The sequence below is a fragment of the Strix aluco genome, chromosome 8, assembly GCF_031877795.1.
Source record: "Strix aluco isolate bStrAlu1 chromosome 8, bStrAlu1.hap1, whole genome shotgun sequence".
Lineage (NCBI taxonomy): Eukaryota > Metazoa > Chordata > Aves > Strigiformes > Strigidae > Strix > Strix aluco.
In genome coordinates this window covers 24,379,030-24,397,177 of record NC_133938.1, presented here as the reverse complement: position 1 = coordinate 24,397,177, position 18,148 = coordinate 24,379,030, and the positions used below count along the sequence as shown (strand labels likewise).

The 18,148-nt window shown below is 37.8% G+C and overlaps 3 protein-coding genes across 7 annotated transcripts in view; 1 reads left to right on the top strand and 2 right to left on the bottom strand.

Moving 5' to 3' along the window:
- Positions 1-2,719, bottom strand: part of GPSM2 (G protein signaling modulator 2) — a 30,910-nt gene extending 28,191 nt beyond the window's left edge. For 2 of the 3 annotated variants that reach the window (XM_074832689.1, XM_074832692.1), the window contains exon 1: positions 2,630-2,719. The gene's annotated coding sequence lies outside the window, so the exon portion shown is untranslated. The remainder of the gene's footprint in view (positions 1-2,629) is intronic. The other variant, XM_074832693.1, reaches the window with a different exon arrangement.
- Positions 2,720-3,333: 614 nt separating this feature from the next.
- On the top strand, positions 3,334-15,691 carry AKNAD1 (AKNA domain containing 1). Its single transcript, XM_074833199.1, has 17 exons — positions 3,334-3,347; positions 3,730-4,849; positions 5,485-5,544; positions 5,872-5,986; positions 6,095-6,246; positions 6,358-6,417; positions 6,916-7,049; positions 7,386-7,521; positions 8,166-8,329; positions 8,862-8,955; positions 9,557-9,657; positions 11,007-11,092; positions 12,610-12,732; positions 12,818-12,928; positions 13,816-13,897; positions 14,725-14,872; positions 15,488-15,691. The coding sequence occupies exons 1-17, from the start codon at positions 3,334-3,336 to the stop codon at positions 15,605-15,607; spliced, it is 2,820 nt and encodes a 939-aa protein (XP_074689300.1). The 3' UTR covers positions 15,608-15,691.
- The window catches only part of STXBP3 (syntaxin binding protein 3), a 30,517-nt gene continuing 24,923 nt past the window's right edge, over positions 12,555-18,148 (bottom strand). The window contains exons 20-24 of one of the 3 annotated variants that reach the window (XR_012624164.1): positions 17,920-18,109; positions 17,704-17,761; positions 14,799-14,825; positions 13,975-14,018; positions 12,555-12,684 (exon numbers count right to left, since the gene is read on the bottom strand). The gene's annotated coding sequence lies outside the window, so the exon portion shown is untranslated. Of the gene's footprint in view, positions 12,685-13,974; positions 14,019-14,798; positions 14,826-17,703; positions 17,762-17,830; positions 18,110-18,148 lie in introns of those variants that run through there. The other 2 variants (XR_012624165.1, XM_074832696.1) reach the window with 2 other exon arrangements.

Here is an 18,148-nt window from a genome sequence, read left to right as displayed (position 1 = left end):
GCAGTTTTTCCACTTCTATTTTTCCTGTATTCTACATTCCTAATGTTGTAGTCTTCCACAAAATAGAACTTTACTTTTTTGATATGATCATTTGTATAGCTGACTTGCTATTAAATGCCTAAGTAAAAGTTAGGGGGTTTTGTTCTTTACCTGGTATCCCTCTATGCCTTCATTCACAGAAATAGTATAGCAACAACAGATCAATCTTTCAGAAAGTAGTAAGATCAATACTTACTTCTTAAACATAAACAATTTCATTAAGATGCTAACCTTAAAGACTACTAAAACCAAGACCATAGTTACCAGATCCGGGCAGGAATGACTTAAGTTGTGGAAAGTGAAACCGACCACGTAACTGCTACAAAAAAACTTGAGTGACAGAAAGAGAAAAGTGCAAGTATCTTTGCTATTAAATTTTTAAAAGTGGAAAACTAGGAGAAACTCAAAATGATCTTGTTTTAAGCAAAACTGAAGAATCCAGATGAACTGTAAAACAAGAAAAGCTCCCTGCATGTTCAATATTTAAAACTACAGACAGCATTTATTTTTAGAAAAAACACCCATTTCTTAGTAAAACTTTTCCTTCCCAACTAACAGCAAGCCAAACTGCTCTCCAAAACATATTGTGCACGGGGACCTGAAGAATACTGGTTTAGAAAATTGGTCTGCTGTCATCTGTTGACAAGAAAAGGCTGAGAATTGACATTAGAAGCAGTTCTAACAAAGTAAGAATAAATTCACACCCTGACAAGGCATAAGAGGTAAGACTCATTTTCAAAATCGTGTTGTTCCTCTCTGCAACACGCCAAAAGAAAGAGGTTTTCTATCTTTTTTGCAATGCCTTTGCTCAACATTAATACTAGAAGAGACTGTCTTGCTGACTACCAAAATAAAGTCTAAGAGGAGAAAGAAATAATGTCCCTAATACCTCAGAAAAAAAGAACAGAAAAAAAATTTAACAATTTAAGCCAATTGACAATGAGACCACGAGAACAAAACTTAGTAAAATGCCTAACAATACCTTTTCAAAAAGTACTTTAACTTAATCAGCAAGTTCTGAAGTAATTCTCCAGCAAGAGTAGCAGGAACGTACAATCCTAAGTACTTTTAAGCTGCCTGAAAGAGTTAAAAGAGCATTTAAATAACAGTATTTTAAATAAAGCAACAGACAAGACCTGCATAGGTTTCTTCTGGTCCAATAAAGCTGTCTTAAATTTCAGATAAGTTTTGTCTCAGCTTAATACATAAGTAACTGAAAGTATAAAGTCCTTCCTGCCCAAGAGGAATGCATGACCCCTGTTCAGAAGTCTAGGTAACCATTAATGGAACTAGTAAGAAGGAACACTGGCACAGGCCTGCAAATTAGTTTAAACATGCAATAAAAATATATAAGCATAGAATTTAGGAGGACTGCATTGTGAGGATGACCTTTTTCTAACATTTTCAGCTCTAATAAAATTATGACAAACAAAAGGTATCAAGTTTTCAGACAAAATTTAAGGAGGAACTGGAATGTCTTAACTGATTTTTTTGAGATGCAAGACTCCGCATGTTCTTCTCAATTCTGAGATGGTTGCGCAGCTCTCCATGGCAACCCAGGATGCATGCGCCCTGCAGCCTGCTGGCACGCACCTAACAGGAACACCACAGCAGGCTGAAAAAGCTGCTGAAGAAGAAAGGCCACAACTTCAAGGTGGGGTACAATTTGTATCTTTGCAATCAGGTCAATCAAGGGATGAAGAATTCCTGATTAACTATGCTCCTCCATTCGAAAACTGAATAAGCAAAAGAAGAAGGGGAGGAACTAGACTAGCAAAGGCTACAGTCTAGTGCATAAATAAGACTAGGTGTGGTATAATTTGAGTTTAGATATGCCCCAACATACTGTCTAACTCAAATTCTTCAAGAATCTAGAGCGTGTTCCCTGCATACTTCAATCTTCACAGTACGTTTGCGGGTCCTTTGGTTCCTGTAATATTAATAGCCTGTTTCATTCTCCCCCTTCAACTTTAATTTACCATTTATCATCCCTACCTATCTTGTTAAGCACAACTGATTAAAGATACGCGATGCAATGTCTTCTTGATACTGATTCGCTTTAGAGAAACAAGGGGGATCTCTCAGTGATACTCAGACAATAAAGGCTGGCGGGACAGGCACGTCTTGCTTTTGTTTCCAAAGAAGGGAGGTCGGCGACCGCCAAAAGAAGTACCACTGAAAGTCCGAACACCGGCCCTCAGACACACACGCTCGCTCTCCAAGGCTGACGCGACGCTAAGTTTATTCGCCAAGGCACCAGGCCGCTCAGAAGCGGCTCGGCGATAAGGGCCGCTGCAGCCCTGAGAAGCCGGGACCGGGGGAGCCGGCGCTGCCGCCGGAGCGGCGCTCGGAGCCGCCCGGCCCCGGCGCAGGTGCCGACAGACGGCGGCGGGACGCGGCTGTGTCGGCGGGACCCTGCAGCCCCGCGCAGCGCGGCGGCTGCCCTCCAAGCTCCCCCCTTCCCGGCACCCAGCGTTCACCGCTGCGCCCGCGACACGACCCCCGCCCCAGCCGCCGCCTGCTTCACAGCGGGCAGCGAGCGTCCGAGTCCCCCCCCAGGCGCCCCTTCCCGCCTGGGGCCGCGCCTCACCTGGGGCCGGCGCGCTGCGGGGCCGGCGCCGTTCGCAGAGCGATGGCCGCAGCGGGCAGCACGGGGTGGCGCCCGCCCACGCGCAGCCGCTCTTCGAACCCACCAATCGCCGCGCGGCCGCCGGCACCGCCCGCCCCGCCCTCCCCCAGGGGCGCGGCGGCCAACGGCCCCTGCGGCCCGCGCACGCCCCGCCCCCGGGAGGCCGCATCGTTCATACGGACCAATGGGGAGGGAGGGGCGGGCCGCGCGGCGGGCGGGGCCCCCAGGAGGGGAGCGGACGGGAGCGGGGCGGGGCGGGGCAGGTGCAGTCCGGCCCCGCTCCGGTTACCGCCTGTAAGCGGACACGGCGGCAGCGCCGCCCCCGCTGCGCACCTGGCGCCCCGTAACCCCGGCCGGCCGGGGGGCACCTGCCCCCCCCCACCCGCCGGTAAAACGGAGTTTCTCGAGAGGGGGAGTTGCACGGAAAGCAGCCCAACTCCCCTGCCCACAGAGAACTCCAGGGCCCAGCCGCGGCGCGGTACCATCGCTGTAGGAAAGCGGGGCTGTAAGTTCGCTTCTTTCTGCTTACGGGGAGGGCAGAGGAGGGGAGAGTGAGGAGCCTGTCCCTTACTGCAGTAGCATAGTAATGGAGTGCATTTTATCTGATGAAATAGGGTGAAAAATAAATGGAAAAGAGAGTGCTGGTTTCTCTCTGGGGCTGAAGCATGAGGGTGGGGAGGTAAAGAGTGAGAAATTCTATTTTATTCTTTTTGAAAAGTAAGGTTGAATTCTAGTACCACGCTTGGCTCTATTACCAAGTTTCTTTGTCTATAATACTATGGAGGGATGAACAAGCAAGGACAGGTACCTGGCACTAAACTCAGTTCTCCTTCTCCCAATGTGTTATTTGTATCCTTCCTTCCTCCAGTAGATAATCCAGACTTACACTAGTGTAAATAAGAAAACATTTGGTCAGGGGGATGGTTCATAGAAAACCTACAGTAGGTACAAAACAGAAGTAGATCTTAATTCTCAAACGTATTTAAGTATAAAATAATAATTACTCATACATTACAGATTTTGATCCATGCAATAATAAAAGCTCTATCCAAAAATTGAAGTAGCAATGGCATTTACATTCTACAAAAACTGGATGTGAAGACTACAAAAAAGTGCAAACCATCAGACTGGATGAAAACCCAAATGAACAGTTCATTTTCAGATGAATTAGGCTGTATCACAGATGCAACTGATGAGGAACAAGATGACTTACCTTATGATGGAGACCTAGGCATAACCTGTAAATACCATGATGATTCAGATAATTTGAGGGACTGTACTTATACAAAATGTATTTCTGGTATTTTAAATTTAGCCTGTTCCAAAGATAACAAAAACATAAAAGCAATAGCAAATTATGAAACTCATCCACAGCCTGAAGAATTCTCCAATCAGCACAGAGATGCCATAGGAACAACAGGAATTTCAGCTGAAATGCCTGGAAGTGAAGTTTCCTTTAAGACGGAATTACCTGTTGGTAGTTTTAGTAACCCAGATATCAAAGAACATCTAACTCACTCAAAAATGTCCGACATCCTTTTGCGTCATTTTTCTAAGGGAGAGTTAGTAAGCACATGCCCGTTAATTGAATGCGAGACAATACCAGAGACATCCTTTACTGAAAGTATCGATGACACTGTGAACAAACCTGAGCCTTCAGAACATGTCAGATGGTCTTTAGTGCATGAACAATGGGCAACTAACTTTGAAGAATATCCCTTCGAAAGGCACAAGGAAGCAAACATGAATGATAAAAATCAACATTCGCTGAACAAAAATAGATGTGTTTCAAATAAACCTATTTCTTTTACTGATAAGTGTGGGTGCAGACAAGAAAATTCACAATTGATTAATGAGAATGAAGATTCACATGTCTTTCAAAACATGAAAGAAGGGAGTGCCCTCTTTAAGAAAAGAGTTTCACCTCACAAGCTCAAATACGGCCAAGGTCAAGCTCACTACTGCCTTCCCAACTTCTCCGAAGTTGCTTCAGAAGTTGAAGTACCAAAAATAAGTAACAATATTAACTCAGTTCCTGCAACTGAAAGACCAAAATCCTTCCCTATTTTAAGTAAATCAGTAATTGTGAACAACATTATAGAAAATAAGCACTATTTCAATTCTGCTGAAGTAGAGAATCAAGAAGAAATGAGCATTCCAGAACTGTTGCAACAGCTAGAGGTAATTAAGATGCTTTAAGAAATTCTTAATACTTGGTAAAGAGTGGTTTACTGTAAGAAGATATTCTGTGTCCAGTATAATTAACATGACTAGTTCATGCAGGCAGTCTACAGGTATGAGCGAGTATATCACTTGAGTCAGCAACTGCTTTCACAAATAAAACTTGTATTACCAAATATTTAATGATGCTCTGGAGTATTATTTGTGATTATAAAGCATCCTATAAGTCATTAGAAAATTCACTATAAATTGTTATTTCCAGTATTATATGTACATGTTCAAATTCACCAAAAGTACTTTAAATTGAAAGTTTTTCTTAAAAATTTTTTTATACTGTGCCTATGTTTATGTTAAAGGCATCTTTGCCTTTTTTTGCATCTTAACACTCTTCAACTATTTATACTGGTATTTATTCTTTTTATTTGTTTGACAACAGTATTTCCCTTATTATAGTAAATTTCTTTTAAAGTTTGTTAGCAATTAGATAATCACCTCTCAGTTTCATGCCCTGCGATAGAGTTCACTGACAGAGCTACACAGATGCTTAAGTCCCTTCCTAATTCCTATCTTAGTAAATAATTTGAGATGTAACAAGTTTTAATGGTTTTCCCTATTATTTTCTGGCTGCAAACAAGACTCTGACACAGCATGCTGACACCCAGAATCATATTGACCATCTGAGATTGAATCCTAAGGTAACTCTCTCAAAACAAGTTTTATTTGCTTTTAATTCCTTCTCTTTTACCTTTAGGACTATGAATACACCCAAAAACTATATTGTCACCTCCATACTGTACTTCCCATCTATACAAATCCTCTTAGATTTTCACAACATACAGCTGAAGTATTTAAGTATTTATTAAATGACCACTATACATATATCAAACTATAAACATAGAAAATTATATGGTATTGTTACAATAAACATTTCATTAATAACTTGTGCTATGTATTGATTTCTGAGTTTATGTCCACAAGTGTTCTATACATTGTTTCTATAACCAAAGTTCTCATTTTAACAGATACTTCCTCAGTCACATTTTCAAAATGCCAGCATTGCCATTGACTCAGGAGACATGGGGACATCCTCTGGAGTCTTTACATTACATGCTCCTATCCCTATACAATCTACACACGGTTTGTCTAACTAAAGTTACATTAACTAGGCAAATGACTATTTAATGTCATTTGATAGCACTTTTGGGCAGAAATTCCAATTGATTGATCTTATCTTGCATTATGTAGGTTTGCAGTGTGGAACAACAGCATCAGCACTGCCAGCAGCTGGTACAGTAGAAGCAAACTATCTAAATCCTTCTAATTTACTGCCAGAACTAACACTAGGAGAAAAGATGTCTCAAACACTAAAGGATCAGACAGATCAACTGATAAAGAAAGTAAAGAGCTCTGTTTTAATATATACTTTGCACTGATGCTCAAATTCTATACTCATTTGGCATATTCATTTTTAAAATCCCAAATGAAAGTCTAATATTTTTGTCTTGAAGGTGGAAGACTTCTCTAAGCATATGACCCAAGAGACATTCCTTTTTCAAGATAACTATCTGGTAAATTAATTTTATGTATTTTTAGTTACCTGAAATACACTTTAAATGGCTGTAGACTCGTAATTTTCTAGCAAGATACTCCATGTTTTCCTTAAACAGACAGAGAAAAAGAATATTTTTAAACATCTCAGACTGTAATTACAAGTTTAAGAGGCAAAACCAAAGGTGTTCAGTAGGTGGCTGAATTGTTAAATTTGTTTTAAGGATTACAACTCAAAACTGTCAGTGGAAGACCTTATGTTGCCATTTAAGTTATGAATTTGACATGTAGGGTATCAGTTCAGAAGTCACGGTTTAATATTTCACTTGTACATAATAGAGCAGCAGAGAGTACTAGGTGGACATACAAGATGCAGTCCTGTTCCGATTCAGAGCAGTACCAAAATTCTTGCCAACATCACTGCAAATAGCATCTGGCTTACATAGCAAAAGTAGTTATTACTATGGCTTGCTAAATCATAATGATGTTTGCTATTGAATTATTTCTCATTGGTGAAGGCATTAAATCAATTGAAAAGATCCCTTGATGCCTTGGAAAGGAATTATTTAACAGCTAGAGAAGAGCACCGTAATTTACAGCTGCAGAACTACAAGAACAAGTATATCAACGTTGGAGAATTTGATCCTGAAAGGTTAGAAGTGCCAAGTAGCACATCAGTATATTTTCCATATTTTCAGTGTCTTACCACCATAACTTCATTTAACCATTAAAATTTTTCTGAAGTGAAAACGTTATGTGTGTAAGCTAGAAGCGATTTGGCCAAAATTCATCTTAGGCTTTACATATCCTAGTTGTAATTAGAATACCTAACTGGTTAACTCAAGCACTTAAAAGGAACTCTAAACTCCATTAATTTTGTTGGTTTTTCCTATGGGAAGTATACTGCAATGCCCAATATGGTTATCCTAGTAAGAAATACAATATCAGTTTATACAGGTTTCACTAACTGTGTTGCAATTGGGTTTAGAAAGGTGGAAGGGGAAATATTTAGACTTGGCATGCTGCTTGAAGACATCCAAGAAGAAACTGATGACAGCAAGTGCAACTTGTCTTCTTTGCTTACTTCCTATGAATCTGCTCATTCATCATACTCTCTTTGTGAGGTAACTCAGTGAGTTTTATTATTTAAAGATTATAATTATTCCGTTTTACTGATGCAAGTTTCAAGAACCTCAGTATGCTTGTACTACTGTATGTTCTCCTCTAATAAGAGCAATGATGCTTTTAGATAGCATGTTGCTTCAGAGAAAATCTTTCAAGAAGTATTAACTTCATAGTATTTCATTAATTATAACAGAAGCCTAAGTATAAAAACACAGCTACACTCAACATTCTTAATTTATTTCAGAGTAAGAAAATAGGAGCACCTACTTTAACTTTTACAAAGCTGTCTTTGGGGGAATTAATCACTGTAATTTAGTTGGAAGAAATAGTACTTTGTCTGCGATTCTTAAACTGCAGAATTACTAGGAGACCAAACATTATTGTAGTATAAAAAAATTGAGTTTACTGCTATGTATGGTAACATTTTGTGCTGTATCATAAATGCACCAAAAAAACCCATCTTACAGCCTTCTACAAATCTACAAGTATCACCAAACGCTTTCAATAGTCCATGTTTTAGAAAAACATTTTTCTCTGAATCCCAAGTCAGAGACACTCAGAAAATGCTGGCTGGTAGAACTCACATACTTGCAGTGCAATCACCACATACTACACATGTCTATGCTATGGTTCCTTTGTACAGAGCTCAGTAGTTTCAAGCATTGCCGATCCTCCAGAAAGACGACATACTGAAACCGCATTTCTTCACGAGAAGAATGAGGGAGAAAAAAGTCAGACAACTGATGTAATCCCACAGACAAATCAATTTTCTTTAGAAGGCGACAAATACAATCTTTGTCTTCACATGTGAGTGAAAAATTTGAAACAGCTACTGAAGTTTTTGTAAAATTTTACCTAAAATTATTTGCTGAATATAGAAAATTGGGATGTTTGGAATCCGAAAGCAATGGGAATATTACCAGAATAAAACTTTTACAGAATTCTATAGCTACATACCCAAGAATTCCTTACAGCCTGGCATTCCTACCTTTCTGGGTCTTAGGGACCTCAAAGTATTTCCCGAAGTGAAAACACTACCATCAGTTTCACTAGGAGTTAAATTGTACCTCTGTATGAAATTCTTTGCAACCACACAAATTCAGGATGTGAATGACTAGTCAAAATACAGTGCCAGTAAAAAATTATTTGCCAACATCTGTGTAGTATTTTCACTTAAACAAGAAAAGGGAGGGATGCAGATATTTACACAATTAGCCATCGGAATTTTGTGAAACAATTCTAGATACCATCTCTGTCCTCCTGGGGAGTATTTCATACATGTTAATCATCTCAGTGAGATTATAAAAATAAACTAAATGGTTCTCCTTAACCAATTAAGGTTACAAAAGAGCACTCAATCAACTTCCAGAAGAGAAACAGAGCCTCTGGGAAAAGGAGGTCTGCTAACAAACAAGCATTCTTCCAACATGATGGTATGAGATCTGTTTTCATAGTTTGTTTTTTTTTTAAACTTAGATTATTTTATTTATCTTTGAGATCACACAACATTTTTCTCTTCAGTTTTTGCACAGCATGATGGCTCAGCTTTTAGATACTCCAGCATATCATAACATTGCTGAATGTTTCCAAAGGAAAAATTTAAGGACTCTTAAATTTTGAAAACTGTGATAAAGTTTGCTTCTCTCAGGAAAGACTTACCTGTGTTTACTAGCCTGCCTTTATTATTTGGTCAGAGAACAAAAGTCTACAAGCAATTGCTTGCTTACAAAAATATTTCATTTTAAGGCATTGAGAGAAATTAATATATACTAATCCTTCTCAAAGCAATATGAGAGCCTGCCTTGAATTCCAACTTCAGACAAAGAAATGCTCGTATTTTGTCCAGTCTGCTCTAGTTAGAATTGTAAATAGATAAAGCAAATTGTAGAGTTGATGGCAACTGAAAGCAATACAGAAGTGATATGCAAATGGATGCCACTGTTTACACTATTCTGTTTGATATGTAATTGTTTTAGATACACAGTAATATAAACACTCATAATATAAATTTGTTTTGCCTTCTGGGTGCAACAGGGATTCCTTTCACCTGAGGAAAAGTACGCTGCTGAAGGTCTTGCATCCCATAGTCAGGGTACATTAAGTCAAAAATTTAATGTTGAAGAAAGTATGAAAGGGTAAGTGTATTACATGTTTTGGCTAGTCATAGATGTGGTTTTCTACAGCTAGGTGAACAGATACATACATGTACACCGATGTGTCTCTATACTGGACTCTGCACAGAACACTGAATAATGTCTTTAATATGTGTAAATGAGACGAGAATCTGTTTTCAAGTTTATGACCAGTTATTCACATAGGTAGGCGACATACCAGATGACCAGAGAAATAGCAAAACTCCCATCAATTTCATTGAAGAGAGGCTTATAATCATATTACAAAGTAGCCCATCTCAGTGGACCAGTACAAGGTTTACGGTGCTTAAGTGGCACAGAGTTATTTTAATAGTGTATTAAGAGAAGAAACTCTGTCTTTATTCTCTATTCAGCAATGCATGTCAGCATCCCAAACTGGGATGACTGCAAAGTGTTCAGCAATGAAAAATATTTTTGTCATGAACTAATCTGGTAGGCCTGGACGGAGACCATACTGATACATATGCATATATTTCAAGTATAAGGGTCAATCTGTAAAGTTTAATTTACAGAAATGTCAGCATGATAAAATGAGTCTACATGGGTTATTTTGGAGTTTGAAATTTTGGCGAATTAAATGTCCAAAACTAGATCTTGTAATACATGCCATGTAGAACACAATAATACTAATCTAAATATGTCCTCAGATTATTTCAGAGTAGAGGTTGATATTTATACAGTAAAACTGACGTAGCTTCCATTTTTTTTTCCTCTATCACTTAAAGAAATTTAGCTGAATTTTCTGATCTTCATTTTCATGAATGGGCTGAAATTTTTCCACAAAAATTTGATGATACTGTATGCCCCAAGTTGAAAATACACGTGAAATAATGCAAACAAGGAAATTTATTCTTGCTCTGGCAGAACATACATCTCCAATGTTCCTCTAATTATCTAAAGGCAGTACAATTAAAGCCTTAATAGCTCAAAGTTACTACAAAACTGCATCATCCTTACCACTGATAATATTTTGATGCAACATATGTGAACACATACAAATACACAGGATTTCATACTACGCTGCTATTCAAAGATGCGATTATCAAGACCTCTACTTTTAAGCATTTTTAACAGCTCTGTAAGTCAGGGTCCTTTTGTCAGAATGCATCCTTCAACTGAAGGAGTCATTATTTCACAATTGGGTTATTTTTTAGTTTAAGCTTCTACTTACCACCTTTTTGGATAGTTGATACAGGTAGAATTCTTTCTATGAGTAAATCTGATTTCTCCTCAATTAAGAAGTGGTCAGACATTAATATAATATGCTTATAAGGCTCATCATTAAGTTATTAATATACAATTGAAATATAATTCTGTTTTCATGCTCAAAGAGATACAAGAATTCAGGAAAGGAACACTGGAACATGTTCACTCTTCATTCAGAGAAAACCAACTGATTTATCAGACACCAACCAGAGTAAGTAGTGATAGCATACAAAGGTCAGAACTGTGCTTATACCTACTACTGAATCCTGTTAAAAACTACATTCCTGTCACACCTCAGCAGCGTGAAGATTGTTTTGCAATTTTAACAGATGTTACTGCTTGGCACAATGCAAGATCCTAAGAATAAAGAGACTGAAGAGGACATGAAGTCAAATTTACTGTAGAAGTCTCAGTGACAGACCAAGAAGCAACAGAATATCTAGTTAGATATGAACTAAAGTTTTAACTCAGGATCTAATCAAACATTGAAGCATTGTTCTAGAGAGGCTGTGGTATCTCCATCCTCGGAGATACTCAAAACTGAACTTGACTGAGTCCTGAACAACTTCACCTAAATTGATCCCGCTTTGAGAGGGGATTGGGCCAGATGATCTCCCAAAGTCCTATCCAACCTGAATTACTCTACAATTCTAACTCAGCTTCTTAGATAAGTTTACAAATATTCTAACTACTATTACCATTTTCAAAAGCATGACAGCGGTGTGCACACCATGCTTTGATTTTGCTTTATCTTCTTAGCATGTGCATTTATTTCATGTCCTAGAAGACTCCAAACTCGGTGACTGAAACATTTCATATCAGTACTTCTACTTTTAGTTTTTGGATTCAACTTTCTTATTCTGCATGAAAACAAAAGAATAAAGTTTTCCTAAATCTGATCCATTCTGGGTTGACACAGACTGGAAATATTCTCCTTCCTTAGTCCAGCTCCTAATAATATAATTTCACCAAATCCAAACTAGAGTCCACACAGGCTAATGTGAGGTAATGAAGTCAACTGTCAAGTCAAGACCACCTCTTGGAAGTTTACTAGAATCTAATCAGCATCTGTTTTTCTTAGGGCATCCCAATTTTATCTTTCCACTGCAGAATACTCTGAAGCTGTTAGTACCCAACAACTAAAAAAGAATAGCATGACATGTCCTAAGATTCAGCTTTATGTCTGAATATGTAGGTTATTAGCTTTGGTTTATCTTTTGTTCTTGGCTTCTCTCTGATATCCTTTCACTTTAATATAATACGCTTGGGCCATTATTGTTAGTACTGGTTTATGCAATAGCCAAAGCAGTGCTGTACTAGATCCTCCCAAACTCATCTGTCACACTCCTCTAAGGCTGCATTGTTTTCCTAACACTTCAACTCGTAAGAATTTTAACCTTCAATACAAGAACCTAAGGACAGGGAGATGGAGAGCCTAAAATTTTTTAAAAAACAGTTCCGAGACTGGAAACAACCACCACCAAAAAAAAAAAAACAAAAAACAAAAAAATCTACATTTGAGGTTTACAGTCAGGGCTGAAAGCCAATCTTTAAAGTTCAATCCCCACCTGTAAAAAGGAAGAAAAAGCACTTCTTCAAATTGCAGTACTGTTAATGGCAGCAAAGAGCTCAGAAATTACAGTGCTGAAAGCCAAATTACCTAGGTACACAGGCCAGAATTTGTGTCAGAATCTTTCAGTCCTTTTTAATGTATTTTTGGGATTTTAGGCAGCGATTCTGAAGACATCTCAGCCTATGATTCTTACGATGATTCACAAAGCAAGGAACTTGTGAACTGTAAAACTGAAAGTTACACAGCATTCAACACAAGATTATGTGGAGAGAGAAGAGGTATACTGATTGCAAAACATATTAAAATCTACACAAAAATATTGTTTAGTGTTTGCTTTTCTAAACAATATGTCTTTGTTTTCAGGACTTCGATGCAGATGCCCTAGAGGAAGCAGAGATCAATGTAAACTCAGAAGTTACAAAGAGTGTCTTCAGCCTTGTGCCCTATGTAGAAATAAAAGGTCTGGTTCATCCTGTGAGTACAATTTGTTACTGAAATAATTACCAATCACAGGCTAGATTTTAAGGGGCAGAAAGCCACACTGCACATGAGGCCAAATTTAAGTTTAGTATAAGTAATCAGTAGCACTGTAGCTAAACAGTGGATGTGTACAGATCTTGTAGAGCAAGACTGCTAAATCCAACTTTTACACACCCCATGCATGACAGCTTTAACCTTCTCTGTTTCTTTGTGAGAAGAGTCCCTTCCATATTTCATTTATGACAGGAATGTCTTATTTTGCAGTGCTACAAGGAAGAATATTAAAATTGGGAATTACTGTGCCAACTTTTTCAGTGCTAGCTGTTACCCAATGTGTAACAAGTACTAAAGAAAATTCCAGCTTTACATTCAAATTGTGTGACATGCAGCAAAGTCAAGGAAAGCCTAATTAAAAAAAAAAATTAAGTGTTGAACATCTAGCTTTTAAAGTCACTTATCTCAGACTCCTCTCTCTATACTATAGAAGAAATCAGCTACTTCTATATATGGCTATAAATAGCTATATATATAGCTATATTATCTACTTATCTATATAAATAACTGTGAAACTATAAATCAAAGTAGTATTCATGTAACTATTAGGATTATGAGAGTCTGATTATTCCATACTTTCCCCGGCAGTCTTTCACTGTATGAAATGGAATATAAATCTGCATGCTATTTGCCACAGAACTAAGTTCAACAGCAAACCCAGAAAGGTTAATCTGTCCTCATTTACAAAAAAAAAAATCTTAAACATATTCAAGTTTTATTCAGCAGTGATACTTACCTGATTTTTTAAATTTATGCTAAATAAAGTATTAAATACATTAAAAAATTACTTTTTTTGCTTGTTTTGAACATGGCCTCAACAACTACAGCTTATTCACAGAAGAGAATCTCCACTCAAAAGGCTCAAAGAAATAAAGAGCCACATGAAGTTGTAAACAGACTTTCTGAAAGGTAATCTGTAGCAATAACAATATGCAGTACAACAAAAAATGCCATTGTTGAAGATTCAGCATAGAAAAGAAACTCACCAATATCATAAGCAGGAGGAATGTCTTCTCTTTTGCACTGTGAGCTGTACATTAGAATTTTACTTGTTAGTGAAATTAAAATATTTACACTGAGAGCAAGTGTAAATAATTCTTAGAGTAGTTCTTCAATCTTTCTAATTTAATGAAGAGTAAATATCTGACTTCTTCAGCTGACACATTTAGTAGTAAAAAAAACCCTCACTTTATTAAGAGGATGTTCCCAATCACAGATTCAAAAGCAGGTCTGTATTAAGATGCAATTCTGCTTGCTACCGACTATTTCTCTATAAGTAACAGTTCTAACTGATGTTAAGATTAAATTACACTGGAAGCCTGAGAAGTAAAGTGGTTTCTTAACTGCAGCACAGACTAGACTGAAACTCAGACAAGTTTTACTACCATATTTTTTGACAGCATTACTCAATAGCAGTAATTGTCTGGAAATACCACAGCTGCACTTGAGGATCAGTGGCATAGAGCACTCTGTGAGAGAGTGTTACAGCACCAAGAACGTGATGCTATTACGAGAGATTTCCTGACTCTGCATCCTGGAATGTTTGGCTTACTGCAATAGAGATGTAACACAAATTATGATAGACTATGCTTTACAATTAAATGAAAAAATTCTACCCACTGTAAAATTAATTTGCAACTGAGTATGCTATCAAGGTGTATGTATTTAATTCATAGTTTAGGAATTCTTTTGCTTACTAAAATTCTTGTATTTTATTCTATACGTTTTATCTTTAGGCAAAACTTTGAGGCTGCCAAAACCTGTTATTCAAGCCCATATGATAAAATTACCCTTTCACGTCAATACTTACCCAGCAAGAAGTCTGCCCAAAGAAAACCTGCAATCAACACCAGAAACAGAAATGCCAGTGATTCCAATGCAAATGTAAGGCTTGAGTAAAAATTAACAGCCACACAACTATCTTGAGAAGAGTACACCCCCACATCATGGCACTGAACATCCCATTCTTAGCAAGTTATTACAATCTAAGCATGTCTAGTCCATTTGAAGATAAGACAAGAGAGAGTTAAATACCAAGTACTTTAGCTTATATGTTAGTATATTACTTCCTATGAGTATCTTAGACTTTTTATGAAACTTAGTCCTTGTATAAATGGTGAAAGGCACAAAAAATGAGCACTGGATCTTACCTCTAGAATTGTTTCATATACTGGAACAGTGTCACCCTAGCCTTACAAATCACTATCAAAACAAAAAAAAACCCTTCTGAATACCGCAAACATGCACCACACCAGGGCTGCTACTTTAGAAAGGCATAAATATCCCTCAGTTAAGGATTAAACAAATGAAGATAAAAATAAATACTTCCAACTTGAATCCTGGAGCAGTCTATCCCATGACTCAGAATTTTTACTTCTCAACATGTATTCTGAGTGAAAATGCTACATAAAACCTTAATTAAACATCACTTTCTATTCTATACCTACATAAACATTTGCCTTCAGTATTAACAAGGCTCTGTGTTATTATTCCCAACAGACTTTAAGTTCTACTCTGGATCATGCCATACAGACAGCGAACAGTTTGAAGAAAGCTACAGAAAGAATGGTACGAGCTGTTTCAGAAGATCTAGCTAAAGTTAAAAGAAAACAGCTTTAATCACCTAGTTTCAAAGGCCATATTGTTTTTCTGGTTGACACTGAAGTGTCAGTATCTCTGGAAATAAAAAGTGATAAATACAAAGACCAGAAAGTCAGCTAGCTGCTGCCTTGGCCAGCTGTTCTGTAACTATCAGTACTAAACCAAACCAGAGCATATTGGTATTCCACATGTTTACACTCAGTCTCAGAACTGGAAGATAAATTACTAATTCTACTGTCAGTCTTTAGTATGTTGGCTAACCCCTGTTATCATGCACAGCTACAGTCTCTAAGTATTCGCTTAAGACAGCTGAATAAAAACTAGCTTAAACAAGCCAAGTTAACTTTCTGATTTTTGATTTCCCCCCACCCCCAAATAGAATAAATCTCAGTCACTCCCTACATATATTTTCTTCCTACACCTTAACAGCAGCTGCTTAAGCACGCCCAAGGGAAACAGCCTCTGCACCCAAGACATCTTTAAGTATCACACTAACATACCAAGTCATAGTTAACATTTGTAATTATTTTGTTTTGAGTGCCCTACATTGAGAGTTGTTATTAAGATACTTCCTTGCATGTCTCAGTAACTAAGTAATACCATTTGTTGTCTCTGTATCCCTAACAATTAAATTTTCTGTTTCTTCAATGTGATGTCCTTACCTTGTCAGACATATCTGGCTTTGAGATTTTAGCTGATGGTAAGCAGGCTGGAAAACTTTAAAATACTGCAGAAATACAGTGGGCCAAGTAAAGTCATGTATTATTTTCCTTCTGAAATCCATTTAACTGCAGTGATTAAGAGCAAGCAGTTAACAGCTGTGTATTATCAGGGATACTATTGACTGAAGCAATTCCAAAGCATATAGGGACTGATGGAAATCAAGTTAGAAGTGACAGTTCATTGCTTAAAAAGGACGATCATTTTCAGGCAAACCTAAGTCGTTTCAGCAGTTGATGGATACAGAGATAATCCAGACTTTGTTCACACAAGCAGCGATAGCTAAACTTGCTGCTGTGTACCACTGATTTACTAGCCTGAGTCAATGGCTTCTTTTAGAGTTTCTTCCATGCTTCACAGCCAACAATACCATCAACCTTTCTCTTCTCCCTTAGGCTCTTACAGTATATTCTTATAACTTGGTTTGCCTCTGCTTATTATCCCCCTTTTGCTTTATTTAGCTTAAGACAACAGCACAGGATAGTGAAAGGCTCACGCCTCTGTGTTAGATTAATGTTTAGAACGTCCCTGTTACCACCTTGCAAATGAACTTAATAGCTGAACTAATAGCTGTAGGCTTCCTAGATCCAATAAAAGATTAATCTCTTCCATAGAAATCTTTCCACACCACAAGAACAGCTAGACCCTTTGCTTATCCTGGATCACTGCCTGAACCTGCTGTCCTGGGTCTGAGAGCAAATGCCTAACAACAAACCTATTTAGTAAGACAAGGATGCAGTGACATTCCCTCAAAACATTCTCTGGCAAACTGAAAGCTCAGAGTCCTTCCAAACCAGCAGTAATATCTTCATATTTAATAGCCCTATAAAGATTTTTTTTTCCCCTCATGTATATTGAGGTTTTTTCCCCCCTCATATAACAATGTAAAGAATGTCATTACTGCACTGTGTCTCAGATGCTAAAGGTCCTTTTGTTTTGAATTTGACAACTACAAGTTTCATGTGTTACTTCACACACTGAACAGGAAGGTAATGTGTCAGTCTCTTCAGTCCGCACAATAACTTTAGTTTTTCAAGGCTTCCATTGCATACTCCTCCATCACCTTTTTTCCCCTTGATCAAGGATTTTATTCTAGCCATTCTTGACATTGAAAGCCTTCCATACCTTTGATTTTCCTCTCAGTTCTCTCTGAATCTTGTCCAAAATTTCGAGATTCAACTTAATTAAATTGCAATTGGAAATATATATCTTTAGTATCTCAGGTAATCACACCAACATCGGTGCTTACGTGAATCTAGGCCCACATGTATGGGCTAGATATGTATTTTAGGATGTATAATATGAAAACAGGAACTTTCAAAGTTATAATACACCTTGTACATGTACTCTAAAATTAGCTTAGGGGGAGATATTTATCTTAATAAAACTCTTACCCATTCTTGATCTTGATAAAACAATTCTTGATCTAGGAAAAGAATGTCCAAGAAGATCCTTGGAAAAAAAAAACCCCAAACATCTTTACAAGAATTATTGCCCAGCCCCACCCTCCCCCCCTGCCTCCTTCACAGACTCCTGTAAGAAACCAGGAGCTGTTTCAGGCTACATATTGCCATCAGTTTTCTTGTCTTAAAGCATCTCTATTAATCCACCTTTACGGTAATGTTTGGCTTCGCCTTCTGGAAAAAGTGGGTGATGGATTAGAAAACTCAATCTTGTATTTATCAGCTGTCAAAGTCCAAGCTATTGATTGCACTTAGAGTTCTTCCAAATGTCTGCTTTAGGCTTAAGTCCTGAATATGCAGAAGTAATCCAACATTTCAAGCTGGTATTTCTTCAGTTCTACACAACAAATAAACATCAATACAATGGATTTTATAT